The sequence below is a fragment of the Pseudorca crassidens genome, chromosome 2 (assembly GCF_039906515.1).
Source record: "Pseudorca crassidens isolate mPseCra1 chromosome 2, mPseCra1.hap1, whole genome shotgun sequence".
Taxonomy (NCBI): domain Eukaryota; kingdom Metazoa; phylum Chordata; class Mammalia; order Artiodactyla; family Delphinidae; genus Pseudorca; species Pseudorca crassidens.
The window spans coordinates 164,978,723-164,994,704 of record NC_090297.1 but is presented as its reverse complement, the minus strand read 5'-3'; the positions used below and the strand labels follow the sequence as shown (position 1 = coordinate 164,994,704).

The 15,982-nt window shown below is 47.7% G+C and overlaps 1 protein-coding gene across 10 annotated transcripts in view; it reads right to left on the bottom strand.

Moving 5' to 3' along the window:
• The window catches only part of TLR5 (toll like receptor 5), a 55,163-nt gene that overhangs the window by 30,434 nt on the left and 8,747 nt on the right, over positions 1–15,982 (bottom strand). For 6 of the 10 annotated variants that reach the window (XM_067729670.1, XM_067729676.1, XM_067729671.1 and 3 more), the window contains 2 exons: positions 14,642–14,811; positions 609–3,331 (listed from right to left, as the gene is read on the bottom strand). In XM_067729670.1, coding sequence (XP_067585771.1) covers positions 751–3,327 — 2,577 coding nt within the window. In that variant the 5' untranslated portion in view covers positions 3,328–3,331; positions 14,642–14,811 and the 3' untranslated portion in view covers positions 609–750. Of the gene's footprint in view, positions 1–608; positions 3,332–14,641; positions 14,812–15,982 lie in introns of those variants that run through there. The other 4 variants (XR_010941465.1, XR_010941466.1, XR_010941467.1 and 1 more) reach the window with 2 other exon arrangements.

The following is a 15,982-nucleotide window of genomic DNA, read 5'->3' as shown; positions in this document are numbered from 1 at the left end:
CTTGGTCCAAGTACAAGTTCTTTCTGCAACAGACTGAGTGGTTGATAAATGAGATATAGGGGGAAATAAAGCTGAAATAGGTTGTTGCTAAGTCACGGAGGTTCTTGAAAGCCAGCCCAAAAGAAAGGTTGCAAGCCAAAAAGAATATTCACGGCCCACTAGGGTTAGACCCAAAAGGTGAGAAGAAGAGGAGCAATATGGCCCTAAGAGATCTAGTTATTCTCAACCCAGCTTCTTTGGAGCCACCTTTTATCCTTGAGACTGAGAGTGACCTACACTGAGCAGTGGCATTGTTCCCATGGATATAGTAGGAAGCACACCTCTTTCTCTCTGTTTTCTACTTAATGTTGTTCTGCCATGTACAGAGCCCTCAGAATCACCGAGCAGCCCCTTCTGGAACTGAACACTGGAGAAAGGGTGTCGGCCATCTGTAACTTCTCCCAAGGTGCCCTTTCCACGACTAGGATATATCCCGTAGTCGATGCAAAAGGAGAGAACAGTGTTACCGGGTCTGAAAGGAAATCGATGGAGAGTGGGAACCGTTGCGGGCAGTCGCAATTTTCTAGATCTATTACTTTGCATTTAGAGATCAGTGAAACAACGTCGTGTTGCTATGAAAATCAAGAGATTTATGTGGTTCTCATCGTAGGAAAACAACAACTTCATAAAGGACCCCAAATGGTAACTTAGTGGAAATAAAAAGGGAAGAGTTGCTTGTGGCTTGAGATAAGTGGAAAAGTGCTCCTTTGACTAAGAAATGGTGGTTACACTTTGCAACTGAATGTCATTGTCTTTCTTCCTTTTCTTTTCTTTATTTAGAATGAGCTGAGAGAGTTTGTTGAGAAACCAGCCAACATCCTGGAGATCCTCAGGCCACCTCAAGTACTGCTGTTTCTGGACGAATCCTCGGATGGAGGGATGTTTCATCAGCTGGTACTGGGACAGGGGCCCCACCACCACCATGATGAGGATGCCACTGAGGTCAGCTAAGCACCTGCTCTGGGCGTAACTGAAGGCTTCAAGGCACCACCCGTCTCTAAGGAAGTGTCTGCTCACGAGACAGACAACCTTTCTGCTGCTCCACAGGGCATCCTGGATGTTGGCGATATGGTTTTCCCCGGGCAAAAAATCTCTCTCTTCAAAGCACAGGTTAAATCTGTTTCGGTCGCTGTACTGGGCATCCAGGTGTTTGAGCAAAGCATTCTGCACCCATTCAAAGTCTTTACTACTGAAGCACAAATAGGCATCGTATTTGTACGTCTCTGATTCTCTTCCCTTGATGGGGTCCTTGAACACCAGTCTCTGGATTTTCTTATAACAGATGAAACAATACCCCCGAAACTTCGTAACGATGAGGATGGCCACGAGGAACAGAGTCAAAGTGACAGTGAAGAAGGTGAAAAGGGAAAACTTTAGGGACTCTAAAACTTCCTCTTCATCACAATCTTCCGTGGAAAGAGAGTAGAGGGAAGTCCCAGCCACGGAGCTCGGGTACATGCAGTATATGTCTGCCGGAGAGCCAAATATTGTGACGTTGGTTTGATTGAGCCAATTGATAAAAGTGCTAAGTTCACACTCACAGATGAACTTGTTATGACTTATGTCCACGGCACTCAGCGATGCAAATAAATCAGGATCAGGAGAGAGGAGCTGGTTTCTGGATATATCCAGGACCTCTAAATTAGCAGGTAAGTCGCCAGGAAAAAGAACGGTCAGCCTGTTGTCCTTGAGGATGAGTCCCCTCAGTGCAGTCAGATGACGAAATACTCCTGGTGGAAGGAAATTCAGGTAGTTTTTATTCAAATATAGGACTCGGAGATGGGAAAGCCCTTTAAAAACATCCCAGCAGAACCCGGCTTCCCAGGCGAGCTGCAACATATTTTCTGCAAGGAAAAGCTTTTCTAAGCTGAGGTTCTCTGAAGGGGCATGGTCTTGGTTACAAAAGGAAAAGCGATTTTGATTTAAAATGAGAATCTGGAGATGAGGTACCTGGAGAAGGAAGTAGAGATTATCCAGATTTTCCAGCCTATTCTCTGATAAGGTGATGAAGTTAGCTGTAAGTGCGATGTTTGGCAAAGTAGCCAGTTTATTGCCACTCAAGAAGATATTAGGTATGCTTGGAAGAAAAGAAATAGTTTTAAGAGCATTATCCCGGAGATCCAAGGTGTTTAATTTTTCCAGGAATCTGAATGTTTTGTCCTGAATGATCCCGATGTGATTCTTTTGCAGATCAATATAGGCTACCTTAGGTAGTCCATAGAAATTAGAATTATACAATTCCCCCAGAAGGTTATGTGATATATTGAGAACTTGGAGGTTGTCGAGTCCATAAAATGCTTTGTCTGCAATATTGTTTATCTTGTTGTAGGCGAGATTCAGAACCTTCAACTCCTTGAGCGTCTCAAAGAGTTGGAAGTTCAGGGAGAAGATAAACCCATGTGAAAGGTCCAGCCGTATCACTGAGCTTCCGGCCAGGCCGACAAAGGTGTGCTGGTCAGGGTCTTTGATGTTATTGAAGCCAAACCCAGAACCCATCACGTGATAGGTAAGAACCAAAGAGAAAATCTGGCTTCCATTGATGGCATTGCTGAAGTTTCTCGTGATGTCCACTGCCCAGCCATTGCCAGAAACATCTAGGGTTCCCAGGACCATGTTTCTGAATGGGTTCAGACACTTCCCCCAGTCCATTGAGACCCTGCTGTACAGGGTGTTATCAGCAAGGCTTAAAAAGGAGAGTGTTTTTCCTTGGAGGGGTTTGAGGTCGTGCTCACAAACAGTGGTTATTTGGTTGAGGGAAAGATCGATGGACTTCAAGGAATTCAATTCCCGGAATGAACGATGAAGGTAAAGACTCTGAATCTGATTTTTGGATAGGTCCAAGCGAGTCAAAGACCCCAAATTTCTGAAATAACCATCTTTTAATACAGCACTGGAGAGACCACAGTAAAACAGTCGAAGTTCGAAGAGATGGGGCAGTTTCTGAAAAGCATCTGGGTGCAAGAAGTCTATCTGACTTTTGCCCAGGTCCAAGATTCTGAGATTGGGCAGATTTTGGAAGGCTTCTTTGTCAATGGTCAAGGGGGTAAACTGAGTCCCGAGCTCCAGCAGCTGCAGCTGCTCCAGGAAGGGGAAGGATGCGGTTGTGACTGTCCTGATGTAGTTGAAGCTGAGCAGGAGACTCTTGGTGGTGTTGGGGACCTGGGGGACTTGGGTGAGGTTGCAGAAACGATATACGGCTCTCCAACCATCGAAGAAGCAGGAAGAAATTCCAAGCGCGGGACTGGCCATGAGCACCATTCTTAAGAGAAGGTCAAGGAGGTTTCCCATGATCCTATGGAGAAGAAGGGAGAGTGAAAACACAGGAATCTAAGCTCAAGGCATTGCGCACGGGTGCTTAGGGCTTGGGGGATTCCTCTGTGATGTGGCTGTTTCTTAGACCCTTTGTTTCTCTGGATCCAAGGCTGTAGCTGTTGGCAGATGCTGTCTGGTGTAGACAGAGCTTTTCTCACTCTCTATCATTTATGTTGCATTTTTCTACATAGCAAGCACAGTTCTAAGTACTTTCGAAATATTTCATTTAACCTTTATGATAACTCTGCATTCATTCCTAAGTCTGTGCCTTCATTCATTCAAGATTTGCCGATGGAAGTTGGAGAAAACAGCAGGAGGAGATACATTTTAACTTCACCTCAGCCAGGGACCCCATTCCTAGCCCAAGGCAGGCTCAGCTGAAGATTGGAAAATAAATCCACTGATTTTCTTCCCCTTCTAACCTGTCAAGGATACTAGGTCATCTTCATTCATCCATCCTTACTCCCTACACAGTGCATCTCATAATATAAAAACTGGGTACGTCGTTTTCCACAAAGAGTCAGATTTCAACAGTTGAAGAAAAATGTATTAAGCACCTCCTGCACGCCTGGCACCTGCGTGACCCCATGAGTGTACAACTGAACAAAAAACAGTCCCCTTGCCTAAGCCCAATAGGTGAATTCACTGTCTGAGTTGAGCATTTGCTTCACACACACAGCAGCAAACGGCACTGAATGAGTGTATCTGGTTATGTTCCCAGTGCTGTGCTGGGAGCTGTGAAGGGTACAGAGAAAGTGCACGAGGGCCCACCCCTCAGAGAGCTTCGCCTCTACCCATCTGCACAGCACCTCCACCTCGGTGCCTGCGAAGTATTCAACTTGCTCTATGTGTAATATCTGAAGGCCTCTGTTGCCGGGTAAGGAAAGACCTACATGGCTCAGAGGGCAGGAGAATGAGGGGGAAAGAAAAGACAGAAATAGGAAGAGGGCCCTGGTTTATAAAACCATCACTGGCACAGTTTCAATATCAGGGTAGACAGCGTGAAGCAGTCATGGTGCTAGAGAGGGCACCAGCCCTGGACCACTTGCCGGCTCTGAAGACGTTTCGCTGTGTTGGGGTAATTTGTGGTGGGGTTTCCATAGCACCTTTGAGGCTGCGACACACAATTTACAGCAAATCAGAAGTAGACATTGACTTCTGAGTTGACCCAAAATATCAAAAGCAGGCATTTACACATTAAGAGTAGGGCAGGGCAGTATACTGATGTATACTGTCAGGTGGGGTACGACTATTGCCATTTCATATTTGAAATTAAACAATTTCCTGTTGGTAGTAATTAAATATAACCTACTATTAAAAACAACGAGGCATTTAATAATCATTAGAAAAAACTCGCTGAGAATGTTTATCACGGCTCTTAATTTCTCCACCATTTCCACCCAGAGGCTCAGGGTAACAACAGCAGGGTCACCTCTGTTCTCTGAAACGTCACCCACACTTCAGCAAGTCCTGTCAGTTTCACCTTCCAAGTCTACTCGGTTCAAGCCGCCATCTCTTGATGGGGCTAGACTTGAGACTTCTCACTGGTCTCTCTTATATCTGGGCTGACTCTCCATTTTCCAAACAGCAGCCAGGGTGTTCTTTTAGAAACATAACCCAGGTGATACCACGCCTCTCTGCACAGAACCCTCCCTTCTCCCCCCACTGCTCTGGGAATAAAACCCTGCAAAGTCTTCCTTCATCCAGCTCTTGCCTGTCTCTTCAGCATCCCCCTCCTCAATAACTTATTCCATTGATATCTGCTGAGCATCTATGTATCTGGCACTGTTTTAGGAAGAGGAGATACAGTGGTAAACACAATAGACCAAGCCTGCCCTTTTGCTCTCCAAAACTGCACATTTGCATCATAAACCAAAACTTGCACCCAATTTCAGAGGGTTTACTGACCTCCTGAAAGCTACCCCTTTCAACCTCATGATGAGAACCCTTAGTCTACCTATAACAACCACCACGTTTTATGTTCTAGAACGGGGCTTGGAAAACTTTTTCTGTAAAGGGCCAGATGGTAAATATTTTAGGCTTCGCCGTCCAAATACTGTAGTTTGCCAACCTCTGTTCTAGAAGAAGAGAGACTAGAGACTCTGATTTCACAAATGAGGATTTTAAGTGACTGCAAGATAAATGTGTTCTGATATTGAACTCATATTGTCAGGAAAGAACTAGCTTGGCCCCCAAGCTGCTGACAGTTTTGCAGCTGTTGTTTTATCCAAACATCAGAATGAATTCTCATCTTATGTAATCTGACGGGAAAATCCCTGCAGAGACATGGAAGTGAGAACACCAGCTCAGAATAACAGAGTTAAGATGTCTAGTTTCAATTCTGTCTTTTTACAGACCACTCAGGGCTGGCCTCCAAATGCCTACACTGTACTGGGTGGCTTGACTTGAATTTGTAGTAATATCAGGTGAAAGAAAGCCCCAAACAATACATATTCAAGATACTGAATTTTCAAGTCCATAATAGGGAAGCTAAAATTAGGGCTTCCCTGGTGGCGCAGTGGTTGAGAGTCTGCCTGCCGATGCAGGGGACACGGGTTCGTGCCCCGGTCCAGGAAGATCCCACATGCCGCGGAGCGGCTGGGCCCATGAGCCATGGCCACTGAGCCTGCGCGTCCGCAACGGGAGAGGCCACAGCAGTGAGAGGCCCGTGTACCGCAAAAAAAATAAATAAAATAATGAATAAATAAAATTAAACCGTAAGGTAGATAAGGCCAGCTGAACAAACAGATTTTAAAGAAAATTATTTGGGCTTATGTCATATTACAAAGATATCGTGCAGACCTATTTTCTTATGAAATACAGCAAGGTGTGAAACAGCTACATCTTCATCTCTGAAGCAGACTTCTTTGGGTCAGGTGCCAGGACAGGTGAGCAGAGGGGCCAGGTGAGCTGAGCTGACAGGAGTCTGGAGGGGTTATTCATGAAGACAGAAGCTGGGAGGAGGGACCACCCACGCAGGGGTGTCCTGGAATGAGAGCCAGGAGCTAAAACGCGTTGAAATAAATATGAATGAACACTGATACAGGGCAAATCTAATTCAAAGATAAGAACCAGGCAATGAAGTTGTTTCAGACCCGACCAGACCTCAGAAAGATGAGTGAGCCAGAGTGAAGTGTAGGCAGTGAGACAGACCAGGTGGGCAGCAGCTATGGACTTTGGGAACCCAAGAGAGATCAAATGACCTAAAACCCCAAACCCCTGAATGCAGGTCGCTGACCGCAGCTTCTGACCCTGCGGAGGAGGGCACTGGTGGCTGGAGTGAGTTCTCTGAGGCAGCAGGTAGAGGAACCCGACAGCGCGCTCCTAAACCATTATTGAAAAGATGGTGAGTAGCGACAGGTACTTACACTGTTAGTTCTGCCATCAGGCGACATAGGCATTCCTTCCTAAAAATCACTCAGCTACTTAGAATCACACAATAAAACCACAGGGCTTCTGGGAAAAAAGAAGACGGCGTATAGCACTCAAAACCTTCATCAGCGGCACCAGAAAACCTCATAAAAATGGTAGCACCATCTTATACGTGTTAGGTGGTTAAGAAATACATACACACTACAATAAATATTCCTTTACCTTGTAAAAGACCTGAGGGTTGCTGACTCGGGAGCTACTGTGAGGTGCTGGATGGAGGGGGTTATTTGGTGTCAGGGGAAGTTGTACACCAGTTGGGGATGGGTGTTGGCTCAAATCACAGGTGGAGCAAGGAGGTCACTGGCAGATTTTTGAGGTCTTTTCCTTCCTCATAGGTAGCTCTGTTCAGCTGGGTACAGTTTTCTTCATTTAAACTTAAGATATGGCATAGAAGCATATGCAAATTTCATGTTCACTAATATGTTAATGTTGTTCCTTAATATATCAATATTGTTCCTTAATATGTCAATCGTGTTGGAACAGATTCATTATTTCAGAACAAGCATTATAGCAGAACTGACTGAACTCTCATTCAAGGCTAACAGTTCCAATTAAGAGTAGAAAAAAAGGAGGTTCTATATATGAGTCTACCCTCTGTGCCTGTGTGATAGAGTTTGGAGAACCCATGGGACTGGCTTGGGAATCATCTCTGGGGACCATTGCGGACTCAGGTCCCAAAGGGCTCAGAGACTTGAGTGGTCAGTGTCACCTCCAGCAGCTTCAGCTGGTTCCTGTTTCAACAAGAGACTGAACGAGAGGAGGAAGTTCTCAATCCTGGCGACACATTAACCACTGGGGAGCCTCGAGCCCGCTGAAGCCCAGGCTTCCAATAGACCAGTTAAATGAGACTCCTAGGGGTGGGCCTCAGGGCTCTGTACTCTTAACAAGTATGCAAATTTTGTACACACCCACATTTTAGAATCACTGGTATAAACCAATGGTTCTCTAACTTGGCCATACATTGGAATCACTGGGGGACTTTAAAAACAATCCAGGTACCTGGGTCCCATCTGAGAGGTGAGGTTGTTCTGGGGTCTGAGGCCGCAGCAGTGAGAGGCCCACGTATTGCAAAATAAATTTGAAAAACTGCTGACTCCACAAATCAGACATAGAACTACCACAGGACCCTGCAATTCCACTTCTGGGCATATATATACCCCAAAGAATTGAAAGCAGGAACTCAAACAGATATTTGCACACCACGTTCATAGCGGCATTATTCACAATAGCCAACAGGTAAAAACGATCCCAATGCCCACTGACAGATGACGAATGAGATAAAATGTGGTACACATACGATGGAATACTATAAAGTCTTAAAAAGGAAGGAAATCCTGGCACATGCTTCATCATACGTGAACCTTAAAGACGTTATGCTAAGTGAAATAAGTCAGTCACAAAAGCACATATACTGTGTGATTCCAGAGATGAGGTCCTTAGAGTAGCCACATTCAGAGAGACAGAAAGTGGAACAGAGGTTGCCACGGGCTGGAGGAGGGAGGAGGGAGAGCTACGGTCCTGTAGGTTCAGAATTTCTATTTGGGATGATGAGAACTTTCTGGAGATGGCTGATCGTGAGGGTAACACAGCAATGTGAATGTCCTTAATGCTCACTAAACTGGACACTTAAAATGGTTAAAATGGTGAATTTTATGCCTGTATATTTTACCACAATCAGAAAATAAAATTAAAGAGAAAAAACCAACACTGCTGCTACCTGAGCCTAACTCCCGGAAATTCAGTTCGGTAGGTCAGGTGGAGCTGGGGAAGTGCATTTTATGGCCCAGGTACTTTTTTTTTGGCGGTACGCGGGCCTTTCACTGCTGTGGCCTCTCCTGCTGCGGAGCACAGGTTCCGGACGCGCAGGCTCAGCGGCCATGGCTCACGGGCCCAGCCGCTCCGCGGCATGTGGGATCTTCCCGGACCGGGACACGAACCCGTGTCCCCTGCATCGGCAGGCGGACTCTCAACCACTGCGCCACCAGGGAAGCCCTAGCCCAGGTACTTTGAAGCAAGTGGTCCTCAGGCCATGCTTTGAGAGACGCCGGTCTAAAGGATTCCCTCCAACCCAGAAGCCCCGTGATTCTCTTAGAGGAAGAGGGCTGGTAGGAAATTCAGAGGGCTGTGGAGAACTGGGTTTTGATTATTGAGGTTAACTTGTGTCGAGGGCTCTGAGGGGTAACAGGAAGAGCACAGTCAATGCGGGCCTCAATACTCCTGCCAAGCGCTGTTAATTAAGATAATGAGACCAGAGGGAGAAGGGTCGGCAGCCTCTCCTTTGAGTGGAATTCATTTAGCTTTAATCCCAGCCGTCAGCAGAGTGGGTTCCCTTTCTTGACTTAGTTGCCTGCTCAGCAGAGCCGCGGACCTCACGTTGGGTGAGTTACGGGCCGTGGTGTCTCCATGGGCAATGGGGAAGCCTGCACGCAGGGGCACCTCTGCTCCCTGGGCAACACAGTTAGCCTGCAAATCCCGCTGGCTGGGGCTAGAGCTTCTCCTGGGCTAAGTTAAATGCTTGATCCTTAACAAATAATACTCATAATGGGCTCTTTGACAGGATCCGGGATTCTGAGCTTGGCCGCAAGGCTGGAGAGAGAATGTTTCTCCTGGCAGGTGGTGGCTCACATCTGGCAGGCGGTCGGAGTGCTGGGCATGGAGGACCACTGTCTGAGCAAAACAGTTCATTCATTTCCAAATGGAAAGGGTTTCTCCAAGGTTCACATAGCAATAAAAATCCTGGAGTGACACCTTATTTTTGATAAAGGAGGCAAGAATACACAATGGAGAAAAGACAGCCTCTTCAATAAGTGGTGCTGGGAAAACTGGACAGCTCCATGTAAAAGAATGAAATTAGAACATTCCCTAACACCATACACAAAAATAAACTCAAAAGGGATGAAAGACCTAACCGTAAGGCCAGACACTATCAAACTCTTAGAGGAAAACATAGGCAGATACATCGCGGCAAGATCCTTTTTGACCCACCTCCTAGAGAAATGGAAATAAAAACAAAACTAAATAAATGGGACCTAATCAAACTTAAAAGCTTTTGCACAGCAAAGGAAACCATAAACAAGACTAAAAGATAACCCTCAGAATGGGAGAAAATATTTGCAAACAAAGCAACTGACAAAAGATTAATCTCCAAAATTTACAAGCAGCTCATGCAGCTCAATATCAAAAAACTATCAACCCAATCCAAAAATGGGCAGAAGACCTAAATAGACATTTCTCTAAAGAAGATATACCGATTGCCAACAAACACATGAAAGAATGCTCAACGTCATTAATCATTAGAGAAATGCAAATCAAAACTACAATGAGGTATCACCTCACTCCAGTCAGAATGGCCATCACCAAAGAATCTACAAACAATAAATGCTGGAGAAAAGAGAACCCTCTTGCAACCCTCTGTTGGTGGGAATGTAAATTGATACAACCACTATGGAGAACAGTATGGAGGTTCCTTAAAATCTAAAAATAGAACTACCGTATGACCCAGCAATCCCACTACTGGGCATACACCCTGAGAAAACCATAATTCAAAAAGAGTCATGTACCACAGTGTTCAATGCAGCTCTATTTACAATAGCCACGACATGGAAGCAACCTAAGCGTCCATTGACAGAGAATGGATAAAGAAGATGTGGCACATATATACAATGGAATATTACTCAATCATAAAAAGAAATGAAATTGAGTTATTTGTAGTGAGGTGGGTGGACCTAGAGACTGTCATACAAAGGGAAGTAAGTCAAAAAGAGAAAAATAAATACTGTATGCTAACACATATATATATGGAATCTAAAAAAAGAAAAGTGGTTCTGATGAACCTAGGGGCAGGACAGGAATAAAGATGCAGACATAGAGAATGGACTTGAGGACAAGGGGAGGGGAAGGGTAAGCTGGGATGAAGTGAGAGAGTGGCATGCACATACATACACTACCAAACGTAAAATAGATAGCTAGTGGGAAGCAGCCGCATAGCACAGGGAGATCAGCTCTGTGCTTTGTGACCACCTAGAGGGGTGGGTTAGGGAGGTGGGAGGGAGACGCAGAGGGAGGAGATATGGGGATATATGTATATGTATAGCTGATTCACTTTGTTATAAAGCAGAAACTAACACACCATTGTAAAGCAATTATACTCCAATAAAGGTGGTAAAAAAAAAAAAATCCTGGACTGAGTCCACATGTGAATACGTTCAAGGTCAGCCTCGGATAAAGGCTCAAGGCCAGTGGACACAGTGACCCTCCCAGGGCAAACGTGTTCTCCAGGTGCAGAACAAAGCCTCCCATAGGGACAAGCCAGCCAACGAGCACTCTTGAAGGCTGCAATGTCACCGGGGCCACGGTCCTTCCAGCCCAGCGTTCCGCCTCTGACAACAGTTCCAATAAAACCCATGGGTGACTGCACTGCCTTGAACCTCAGAGTTTGCTCCCCAGATACAAGTCCAGCTTCCTCCCCAAACCACCATGACTTTGAGGCTCTTCTGGGTGTCCTCTTTTTCATTCAACACCACCTCTTTTCGTGGTGACCAGCTGCTGTACTGAGAATTTGTGCTTGTCCTAGAGTAACTCTTCCCAGGCTGAGCCTCCCACTCTGTGCTGGTCACTGCTGGATGCTGGGGAGTCCCTGCCTGCAAGGGTCTCAAGGTTTCTGGAAAGACTCTAGAGCAGGGATGTCCCAAGTGATGTCCCCAGACGAGCAGGATCGGCACCACTTGGGGCCCCACCCCAGTCCTCCTGAAAGAGAAGCTCTGGGGCTGGGGCCTGGCAGGCTGTTTCCTCAAGCGCTCTGGGTGATTCTGATGCGCACTCGCATCTGAGAACCACTGGGTTCAATTCTGGAGGGAGGAAAGAAATATATCCTGATAACTACAGTACCGCAGAGTGGGCATCTTCGCCTACATGCTCGTCCCCACAGAGCTCTGAGCTTCCTCCCTTCTCTCATCCTCCCAGTCTTTGGGAGGTATCATTGTTTCCCCATTTATACACAGGAGAAAACTAAGGCCCAGAGCAGTTAAGTAACTTACTTAAGACCACACAGCTCTGTCCACTCTCTAAGCCTAGTGTCTCTGGTGTGGCTGCACAAGTGGGTCAGTCCAGGGGTACTGCTGTAGCCCAACTCTTGGTCATCATCTGCTGATCTTGTGGTCACTTCCCCTGGGTCACAAAGGGTATGAGCCCTGGCTCCCAGGGGAAGGTGAGCCTCTCAGCCCCTCGCCACTTTCAGCTCCGCGTGAAGGCCCACCCTACCCCTGAGATGGTCCCTTTGAAATGCTGAGTTCTCTCCCACTCTCGCAGCATGACCTTCCTCCTTCCGGGTCTCTTGGGCCCTTCCTTCCACTACACTGACTCTCTGACGGCCTCGAAACTCCCCTTGAACCTTCCGTGACCCTTAAATGCATCCTTCTCTTTACACCTCCCCACGGTTCTAGACTCCACAGACCTTCTCTTCAAACCCTCTTTCAAAACCTCCAGCTCGGACGCCTCCTTGCTCTGCTATCCCATCTGTCTACACCAGCCACCTGCCCTCTGCCTGCCTACACCTGGTGGCTTTAGCTCTGTCAGGAAAAACCACCTTGGTGCCCACACTAATGTGCAGAATCCAGTCGTGCTGTCACCCTCTCTCCTACCCCTAAGGAGTGATTCCAAACCTTCACCGGCTTTCCCTCACTCATCCCGCCTGGTCTTGGCCCTCTCAGATGTTGACCTTGCTTCCTACTTCTAGGAGAGAAGGAAGGTCTGGCTCTTTACGCGGCACATGCCGCAGCCATCCAGTGACCCTCTGTGTCTGCCAGCAAAGCCCACAGGAGGGCTTATGGCCCGTCCTGGGGGCAGTGCCCTGCGGAGCCACTGAGGTGAGGTGAGCTCCGGGGTCAAGAGTGTGTGGTGGGACTGAGGCAGCTCAGGCTGGTCCGGCCAGAGAGGGCGGCTTCTTCGTGCACATCTGGGCGCAAAAGGCGCTCCACGGCCAGACGTGGCAGTCCGTTCATGCCAAAAAAAAAAAAAAGCGTGCTCCCCACCCACCCTTCTCCTCAGACCCATCACACGCCCGAGGGGAGACAGTCATCAGCAGCTTCCATGAGCATCGCAGATTCACACAGCAGGGAAAAGCCTGACCTGACGACGGTTCTCCAAAGAGGAAGCAGACAATTAGCGCACTGGGTCTCTGTGCACCGGTGCGACCTCAGGAGAACGGTTTACTGATTTGCTGGTGCCCGGGGGTCTCGTTAGGGTTTGTTTGCATCTCTCCGTGTGCATGACGCTTCGATACAAAGCTTGTCTAGTAAGTCTAGCCCAGCGAGAAACTTCCCTTTTCACGTGTCGGGGTGGAAGGGGATATAACAAGAAACTCAGTCAAATGCCTTGCTGAGTTCCCAGGGCTGCTGGAAGCTGGTAGCCCTGTCAGGATGGAAATGAGCTGAGTCTGATACGACTTACTGTTCCAGAACCTATGCTGACCTGCCGGGGTTCCCGCCACCTTTCCTCAGAGCTGCAGACCCTGGGCCAGATCTCTTCTAGGAATGGGTCCACAGCTGCCGTCAAGCTCCCTGGTTTGTAGTTATTTTGTAAATACCTGTTGAATGAATGAAATTGCCACATCCTGCCTCTGGGTCCTCCTCCCTCTTCACGGCCCGCAGGGCCAGCTGCCAGGGTGCTGAGGGCGCATCTGCGCTCTGTATCCCTCGGATGCTCTTGAGCCGGGGGGCGGGGAAAGCCTGGAGCTCTTCAGAGCAGCCGTAGCTCACCCGCTCTCTCCCCTCCTACCTGGGGGTGGTTATCTGTACTTATGATCCCATCAGCTTCTGAGAGGGAGCTTGTCCCTTCTTTCTTCTTCCTCACCTGGACATACCTTGAAATATCCTCTTGGGCATCTGTAGCATTTCCTCCAAATTCAGAGCATATGGGGCTATAGCCTTTCTGATCAAACACTGCACCATATTCATCTTTGGTTGTGGATCCTTATTTCCATCTTCGGTACATATGAAACTCTAGCAAGGTGGGTGAAGTCAGACCAGCTTCCTTAATCCCCCACAGGAAGAAGCCTCAGGTACATCAGTGCAGATGGTGGCTAATTCTGTGAAGCTCATCTCAGGACACCACCACCAGCATTGATTCCCCTCACTTCCAATTGTTTGTGCCGTTCGGCCCCACAGCCCCTGCCTCCTGTCTGGGCTGCTGCAGTGCCCACACCTCCAGCTGACCGCCCACAGCCAGCCTGACTCCGCCACCTGCATCTCTCGCTCAGCTAAATGAGGGGGTTGTAGAGCGTGGCTCTGACCAGGAACCTTCACTAGCTCCCCCTGCCCGCAATGGCCCAACTCTTCAGGGCATAAAACTCCACTGTGGACTCTAATCTATTCTGGAATGGCTGATTAGAGAGGTCCCTTAGTGCCTGAACCCTCCCATTGGACAGAGGGGAAACTCCATCCAATCTACCTTCTGGCTTATTTAGTCTTGCCTGGGCTCCAGGGATAACTCACCTTCTCCCAGAGTGAAACTGGATCCCAAGTTCTCTGCTTATGCTGATCCTGGGCTTGGAATGCTTGTTCCCATCTCGTCTGCTTACCCAACTCCAATTCATCCCTCACAGGCTACCCCAGAAGCCAACTGTTTCGTGAAACGGTTCTCATATTCCTACAGGCACTTTATCTCCCTCCCTTGTTCTGTGGACATTTTCACGGTGGCATTTTCATCACATCTTGTCTCCTCCAGATCGTCCATCTCCTGAGGGCAAGGACCCAGTTTTGCTCATGCGGTACCCCTGAGGCACACAGCACAACTGAAGTGCCCGGTGATATGTTCCCCATTAACATTTTGAAGGAGAGCGATTTTCATCAGGAGCACTTACCTCCAGTCCTAACAGAAGGGGCTTCTTGTATGTTATTATCCTAGAGGCACGGGGTCCCTGATTGTTGAAAGGCTTCAGTTTCTGAGACAGTGGGGACCTCCTCGCAGCGATGATGGGAGGATGGTCGTCAATGTTCTTCTGGTGAATTGAGAGAAAGGGCTTTTGTTTTCCTAAGGGAGAACAGGAAAGCTAATTAGGAGGGAGAAACAGAAAATATTACATAGATGTTTTTCTATGCCACACAGTGATGTTCTCTGTAGGGGTATTTAAAACTTTAGGTGTGTCTCTGACTAAGTGGAATTTTAATTGAAAAAGATCAAGAGCCTTTTGTAAATCGAGGCATATGGAACATCAGAGCTGAAGAGACCTGGAGAAATCTCACGCCCAGCCTCTGGGCCAATTAGTCACGGGGGGCTTTCTTCCTTGTCCCTCCAGGGAGCGAACTCCATAATCCACTCCATCTTTATCGTCACAGTGGTGGTGAGGAAGCACCTCCCTTGGAACCAGACGTCCCTTTCATGACATTTCTGTGGTCATTTAGTTACTGGGGACCCACACACAGGATGCAGACCATCCACTGTCTTCTCCACAAGGAGCAGAGAGCTTGTGGGTTGCTAGGGAAAAAGCTAGGTTTGCCATCAGAGTTTGACATTTCTAAGCAGTATGATTAAGTAAACTGTGGTTGAGCTAGGAGACACTGGATAATTATTGGGTCTCAGATTCAGGATGAGATGAGCCCTGAAAGTTAAGAATGACATATAGTGGGGGCTTCCCTGGTGGCGCAGTGGTTGAGAGTCCGCCTGCTGATGCGGGGGACGCGGGTTCGTGCCCAGGTCCGGGAAGATCCCACATGCCGCGGAGCGGCTGGGCCCGTGAGCTGCGGCCGTTGAGCCTGTGCGTCCGGAGCCTGCGCTCCGCGACGGGAGAGGCCACAACAGTGAGAGGCCCGAGTACCGCAAAAAAAAAAAAAAAAGAATGACATATAGTGCTTTTCACCATTTTATTGAACTGTGGCTCAGAGGGTATGTGCCTGTCACATATCCATCACGTTGTGGAGCTAGGATTTGAATCCAGCCGTGAACTTAGTTTTCATTTTGATCTTCAAAAGAAAAAAAATCAAAATTGTGGACACTGCAGAATAGATACAGAGCCTCCAAGGATGATTTGCATATGACTCACCCGGAGATCTTGCTGAAATGCAGATTCTGATTCAGCGGGTCTGGGGAAAGACCAGAGATTCTGCATTTCTAACAAGCCTCCGGGTAATACTGATGCTGCTGGCTCGGTGATCATGATTTGTGAGGTAGGGACTTAAGAGAGCTGTTATGGGCCTCACTGCTC